Raw genomic sequence first — 7,774 nt, forward strand, 5'->3', positions numbered from 1 at the left:
CACTGACACTGTAATTCATTTCATTACTTGTTTTTGTCCAAATAATAAATTTGTGGAGCTTGGCAATGGGGCACCTAGTTAAGCATTCACAGTGCAGTAGTAAGGACCTGGTTCAAGCCCCTGCTCCCCACTGCAGAGAGGGAGCTTCAGAAAGGTGAAGCAGGGCTGCATGGGTCTTTCCCTCTCCCTATTTATCTGTCTCTTCTCTCTCGATTTCTGTTTGTCCCCATTCAATGAATGAATAATAATCAAAACATTTAAAAGTTATTTTAAGCAAAGATTAAATGTGTGTCCTTTTCTGAGGCTGTTTAAAATGGATATGCTTTCTTCAGGGAAAAATGGGAATGTATATGAGAATTCAAAAGATAATGAAGTCTTGATGGAGATAGCATACCATCTGCTTGTCTCAAAACTATCTTCTCCCAGGTATCCCTGCATTATTACTATGACAATAGTGTAACAATTTCTCTTAAAAATATTTTATTTATTTACTTTAATGAGAGAGATAGATGGAGAAAAAGACAGATGTTTTTTCTTCAACACCTCTCTCTTTATATAACCTGTTTTCAATCCTAAATAATTCTGAAACTCATGGTTGTTTGGAGGCTAGGGAATCTGAATGAGCTAAGAAGCTAGGGTAAAGTGAATTCACTTTATCAATGCCTAATTGATATGTGAGGGGTGTATCTTTAAAAAAATCATTTGAAGCCAGATTGACAGTAAATTGATGCTGTTATTGGCTAGGAAGACTTAATGCCATCATCATTATGGGAACATAGGGAGAAAGAGGGCTGAGAAATCTTACAAGTGAAAATAAAGGTGAACTAACTATGTCATACACCTGGTTGTGGAACAATAGTGTGGAACTAAGAAGTGTTTCAGTTTTTATTATTTGTTTTTCTCCTCAGTGAATAGTGTCTTACAGTTGTCCCATGCTCATTATTTCTTTTGTTTTGATATAGTCAGTCATATAGATATAACACAGTTTTATTAAAAATGATTACCTAGGTGCTGAGACATAAAACTAATTATATGCTTAAATGTCCACACAAGAATGGCTTCCAGAGCTGGGGCTTCAGAGTAGCAGCAGCTGCATTTCTCTCCATTTCTCTCCTGTCCCCAGTCAACTAGGAATATCAAAGCAGATCACCTGGGACTGCAATAAGACGGGACTAGAACTACTTTGGGAACACACCAAATCACCGGTGAGTCCAAACACGTGTGACTTGTGGACAGAGAGAAGCCTAAGGAGAGATGCCTGGGATAAAGCCTGTATCTAGCCAACCGCAGCTGGCAACAGTCTGGCAGTTTATAGGTTGTGGCGACACTTCCAGTCTGTTTTACTAACAGGAAGACTGTTTAAAATGGATATGCTGGGAGTCGGGCTGTAGCGCAGCGGGTTAAGCGCAGGTGGCGCAAAGCACAAGGACCGGCATAAGGATCCCGGTTCGAGCCCCGGCTCCCCACCTGCAGGGGAATCGCTTCACAGGCGGTGAAGCAGGTCTGCAGGTGTCTTTCTCTCCTCCTCTCTGTCGTCCCCTCCTGTCTCCATTTCTATCTGTCCTATCCAACAACGACGACAACAACAATAATAACTACAACAATAAAACAACAAGGGCAACAAAAGGGAATAAATAAAATTATAAAAAAACAATTAAATGGATATGCTTGTTTTTTTCCCAGGGAAATATGGGAATGTATATGAGAATTAAAGAGATAATGAACTCTTGATGGAGATAGCATACCATCTGCTTGTCTCAAAACTATCTTCTTTAGGAGAAGACCCACGTAAGGATCATCAAATGCAACTGTGAGTCTCCATCGCTACTGCCCCTCAGAAGCTGGAGCAACAGCCAGGAGGCCCTGTGCTGACACTGGGGGGCAGAGAACTGCTCAGGAAACTCAGGAGAAAATCTACACCTCAGTGGACTAGAGTTGAAGCTGTATAGTGGGAGCCTTTCCCCACTGTTCTACTGATGAACTTGAAGAATTGGTGAATAGTCACTGCAGAACCCAGAGTATAAACAGGATTTGTTTGGAAACTTGAAGGGTTAAGTTTGCTGCCAGCTTGGTTCTGGCTGTTCGCAAAGTGGCTGAATTGAGCCCCGGGCTTTAGATCCTAGGGGCATGGGAACTGTGTGCATAACCACTGTGCTGTCTCTCTCCCACCCTGATTTATCTCTTGGTCAGGAGTGAGTGATTATGCTGTAGGGCAACTAACTTCACTGGGTGCACCTCTGTGTAGCCCCTTGATTCAAGATGTCGCAGGACTGGAAAACCATTCTGCTTGAGAGTAATGTTGCGTGGTGCAAATTAATATCCATTGTGCTCTGATACTATGAGAGTCCCAAGTACTTCCTAAATATTAATAGAACCAAATGAATGGGCAGAGTATTATGGACACAGTAAGTGGTCATGAATGCCACAGTCTTTCTTTTCTCAGTTAAATATTTTTATCTATGATTTAAAGAGCTCCCTGACTTCTAATGTCAAAGCAATGTTTCTTCATTCAAACACTGCTTCTCTAATAGGGATTCCATAAACTGCTACTTCAAGAGTAATGAAGACAAGTGATTCTCTAAATCATTCACCACCACCCCACCTCAGGACAACCACAAGACATTTTTATCTTGATATTTTGATTCTGCATAGTATGTCTCTGAGAACCTGGTGAACCTGCTTGTTCCTCAGAGTGTAGATGACAGGGTTCAGCAGTGGGGTCACCACTGTGTTCACAAGGGCAGCCTCCCTGTTGGAGTACAGCCTGTTTGTTTGCTTTGGTTTCATGTATATAAAGACACAGCTGCCATACAGCAGAGAGAGGACAATGAGGTGAGATGAGCAGGTGGAGAAAGCTTTCTGTCTCTCCTTGGCTGAAGGGAGATGCAGGATTGTGACTACTATACCAGTGTATGCAATAATGGTTATGATGAGAGATGTCAAAACGATGCAAAAGGAAAGTGCAAAGGCCAGCATTTCCATAGATGTAGTGTCAGAACAGGAGAGGCTGCTCAGGGGACCAAGGTCACAGAAGAAATGAGGGATGAGATTAGGACCACAGAAGTAGAACTGGGAAACCTTCACCATCAGAGCAGTGATGAGAGTAAAGCCTAAAGCAATGCAAAGAGAAATCAGCAGGAAACAAGTCTTCAATGTCATGATGGCTGGGTAGTGCAGAGGCTTGCAAATGGCCAAGTACCGATCCATAGACATCACTGCCATGAGGAAGAAAGCTGTTGCTCCCAGGAACAGAAAGAAAAAGGCTTGTAGAAAACAGGCAACAAATGAAATTCTTTGCCTGCCTAGAAGAAAGATGACAAGTAATTTAGGAATAACAGTGGTTATGAAGCAGCACTCAATAAAGGAAAAGTTGCTAAGTAGAAAGTACATAGGAGTGTGGAGGCGGGAGTCATAGCAGGTGATGGTGATTATGACAATATTGCCAGTAATGGATGCCAGGTATGCCAGCAGGTGCACCCCGAAGAGGACCTTTCCCAGATGCTGGACAGCAGGAAATCCCTCCAAGATGAACTCCTGGACCGTGCTTCCATTCCCCATTTTTGTGGTCATCTCTTTCTTCAGTAGCATCAGTTACTGATCTTCATCTATATAAAAAATAGCAAGTGCACATCAAGATTTTAGATGAACTTACACTAAATTATTTGTTTTCTCAGGAAAGTCTGTAGACAATAAATTAGTCTCTTCACTTTACACCAACAGTTTCTATGTCCAATGGAAAGGTCTGTGCTCTTAAAAATTCCTTCTTCCTTCAATCCTATCATACTTCCTTCCTCCCTCCCTTCCTTGTTTCTTTCCTTCCTCCCTCCCTTCCATTCATCCATCCTTCCTTCCTTTCTTCACCCCTCTCTTCGTTCCTTCCATCCTTTTTCTTTCTCCAATAGCATTATTACTGGATTCATCCTGCACACACTTCCCTGTGGCCTTTATTTCACAATTTCTTTCACCTATTCCATTAGAGACAGAGAGAAATACAGAAGCTAAAGGGGGAGATGGTGAAAATAAATCAGAGATCTGTAGCACTCCTTCATCAATTGTGAGGTTCTTCCCATACAGGTGTGCGGTGGAGGCTGGAGGTGAGTCCACGTGCACACTTTTATGTATAACATCACAGAAACGCAGTTGTGAAACATTTCATTGCATATCTTATAAAACTGTGGTTGTGTTAATAAATAAAAGTTATATATTGTTAATACTTCTTTTGATTAAAGAAACTAAATAGTGCAATTCCTCCTCATCATCGTGAACTTTACTAATTTTATGGATATGCTTATCACTGAAGTTTAGAATTTCTAAACCTCCAGATTTACTGCTATCATAATTGTAGTTTTCTGCTCCCACCCCTTTTCTATAGTAGAAGTGAAGCTTTGACGATTCGAGATTGTTTATTCACTCAAAATGGACCTTAGGTCACACTATACAAATACAAAACCCCTCTGGGTTGGTAAAACTGATCTCTATCCTTCTGTCAATATTTCGGATGTATTATAGACCTATGAAATAACACATATCTAAGACTGATCTACTGTATCAGAAACTTAGAGAAAAAAAATCAAGGATCAGACAGTTTAAGCTGGAGTTTGTATGCCTTATCATGTAAAGTCCCTATGCTTGAAACCATGCACCATATCTAAGCACCAAACTGTGTAATGATGCTGTGGAATCTTTCATCCTCGTTGTCTCTCCTGCTTCCTCTTTCTCTTGCTCTCTCATTCTCTCTTTCTCTCTCTCTCTCTCTCTCTCTTCTCTCTCTCTCTCAGTTTTTAAAACAGGGTAATCATGGGTTGGGTGGTAGTGCACCTTGCTAAGAGGACATGTAAGTATGTGTAAGAACCTGAGCTTGAATCCCTGCAGGAGGGGAAGCTTTATAAAGGGCGAGGAAGCACTGCAGTTGTCCCGTCCTCCTTTCTTGATTTCTATATCTATCCAGTAAGTAATAAATACATATTTAAAAAATAGTTCAATATTCAGCAAGTTAGCTCAGTGAACTTAAGGACCAACTTGCATACCTGAGGACACAAAGGATGCAGGCTCAATCCATGATACGACATTATTCCTGGATTCATCATTGCTCTGGCCCTCTCTCATTCTTCTTGCTCAGAATAAATAAATATCTAAAAATACTATGGATGAATGAGACTATCTCCCAAGGAAAGCCATTAAATGGTGGTGTTACATATGAACAGGCATTGGCACCCCATGAAATACAAAGTAAATTAGACAAGAATGCAGACCTGGGACATTGGGGGTTGCTCAGCAAGAAACTGCAGGTTATGAATTGGGGATTTGTATCACTCATCCAAAGTCTCATGCAGCATGTGGAGATATAAGAAGTAACAGTATTTCATAGTTTAAGACAATTAGGAAGGCTGTTCTGGGAGCTTACCACCTGCGCATTTGTTCTTACATTCTAACTAAATAAGCATTCTTTTCTTCCTCCCCCCCAAAAAAAGAAAAAGCCACCTCTTATAGTAATTATTTCTCCAGTACCTCAATAGTAAACTGAAGGCGTACAGCATGTACTGTTTCTCTCCCAATAATGTGCATTGGCCAGATTCTCAGCTTCTCTGCTTTGACAATCATGTTACTCTAACCTGAGTCGCACTGAATACACTGAGTTCCAGTGTGGAAGAACCAAAGTTTCTATTATGGTAGATTGCAGGAAGTTATCCATGTTACCATGTGATGTGTCTGTGTGTGGCTGAGATGCTCCTCCTACAGGATTTATTTTCTTTTTTTTTCTTCTTTTTTTATATTTATTTTATTTATTTATTCCCTTTTGTTGCCCTTGTTGTTTTATTGTTGTAGTTATTATTGCTGTTGTCATTGTTGGATAAGACAGAGAGAAATGGAGAGAGGGAGGGGAAGACAGAGAGGAGGAGAGAAAGATAGACACCTGCAGACCTGCTTCACCGCCTGTGAAGCAACTCCCCTGCAGGTGGGGAGCTGGGGTTCGAACCGGGATCCTTATGCTGGTCCTTGTGCTTTGCGCCACCTGCGCTTAGCCCGCTGCACTACAGCCCGACTCCCAGGATTTATTACTAAGAAAGCATAATTTACTTTAAGGTCTAGGGAAATGGGGAACAAGGACAACTTCTTTTTCAGAGCCTATTGTGCTTCAGATTCTCAGTATTTCTGACTAACAAAGTCATGCATCTGGACCCCAGAACATCTTATGCTATAACAGTAATAAATAAAAACCTTAACCAGAAGGGCTGGGTGGTGGTGCAGCTGGTTGAGCACACATGTTATAATGCATAAGAACTCAGGTTTGAGCCCCAGTCACAAGCTTTAGGGGAAAACTTGGCAAGTGGTGAGGCAGTGCTGTAGAAGTCTCTCTGATTCTTTCCTTCCCTATTACTCCTCACCTCTTGATAACTGGATGTCTCTATCCAATAATTAAATAAAGAGAATTTTTAAAAATTAAAAGGGGAATTTTTAAAAGTTAAAAGGAAAAAACCTTAACCAGAGCAATGTAGAGGCATCTATAGACAAACTGTAGCATTTTAGTTCCGAGTGAATATAGACTCTGAAAATAGGTAAGATTCTAAGAAAAGATCTGGGTTAGACTACCTCAGTTAGTAAAAATCAAGTGTAAGTTAGAATATTTCTGTTTATTCCTAGTAGACCTACTAGAGTTGGGCAACTTCTTCTATTCCAGTCATGAAGCTGGCTAGACAACATTCTTCTGCTGAAGAACTTCATTGTCTTGGGTGCACCTGCATCACACCACCTTCTATAACACTGTGCTTCTCCACTATGTGCTTACTTACCTTCCACTTACAGAAGCATCCTTACAAGGATACTATCAAATGAGAAACTCCAGATACTTGGGCATCTGACCTGTGATAATACTTCCATTAGAGTCTGCTTAATCGTCCAGTAGGATGTAAGAAGACCTTGATACATAGTATATGGCTCCCAAACCTCACTTGATATTATAGGAACACAGCTAGAAATGAAAACACAGTAAGCACCCTGGGGGCTGGGGGGTGGAGGACAGTAAATTAATTGGTCACTTAGAGATAAGGAGATGCTGACAAATCCTTATTATCTTTCCCCCGTCTGTGATGTTCCTACTTCCCAGATGACCACTCTGGTCTCTGCTCAAAAATTTCCACAGAAGTTATATAACTTAATGTTTGACAGTTTTTAAAAAATCAGATAGAAAGTTGATACTGACTCTAGATTTTAAAAATCTGATTGAATTTTCTTATATGTGTTGTGTAAATGGAGACAAGTGATGATAGTTAAAAGAACATTTACAGGTAGAAGTTGCAAAACAAGACCAGAAGGGAAAACACGAAACAGAACCTGGACTGGAGTTGGTTTATTGCACCAAAGTAAGACTCTGGGGTGGGTGTGGGGAAGAGTTCCTGGAAAAGGATGAGAGAGGACCTAGTGGGGGTTGTATTGTTATGTGGAAAACTGAGAAATGTTATGCATGTACAAACTATTGTATTTACTGTCTAATGTAAAACAATAATCCCCCATTAAAAGGAAAAATTTTATAAAAGAACAGATTTCTTATGAGAAAGATGGGGGGATATGCACTGAGTTAAGAGCACATAGTCAGAAGTACAAGGACCACCACAAGGATTCCAGTTTGAACTTCTGTCTCCCAACCTGCAGAAGGGTCACTTTGGTAGCTATGAAGCAGGTCTGTAAGTGACTATCTTTCCCCCCTCTCTATCTTCCCCTCCTCCTCAACTTCTTTCTGTCCTATTCAAAAACTCAGGGAAAAAAAGATGGCCAC

General features: G+C 40.8%; 1 protein-coding gene across 1 annotated transcript; it reads right to left on the reverse strand.

Annotated features, from left to right (window-relative positions):
* Positions 1–2,625: 2,625 nt before the first annotated feature.
* Positions 2,626–3,588, reverse strand: LOC103107978 (olfactory receptor 6C74-like). The gene has a single exon (XM_007516818.1). The coding sequence runs from the start codon at positions 3,586–3,588 to the stop codon at positions 2,626–2,628; it is 963 nt and encodes a 320-aa protein (XP_007516880.1).
* Between the last annotated feature and the right edge of the window lie 4,186 nt (positions 3,589–7,774).

Source organism: Erinaceus europaeus, chromosome 1 (genome assembly GCF_950295315.1).
Source record: "Erinaceus europaeus chromosome 1, mEriEur2.1, whole genome shotgun sequence".
NCBI classification, from domain to species: Eukaryota; Metazoa; Chordata; class Mammalia; order Eulipotyphla; family Erinaceidae; genus Erinaceus; species Erinaceus europaeus.

Coding starts and splice junctions, on each gene's coding strand:
- LOC103107978 (XM_007516818.1), bottom strand. CDS start 3,588: ATGCTACTGAAGAAAGAGATGACCACAAAAATGGGGAATGGAAGCACG.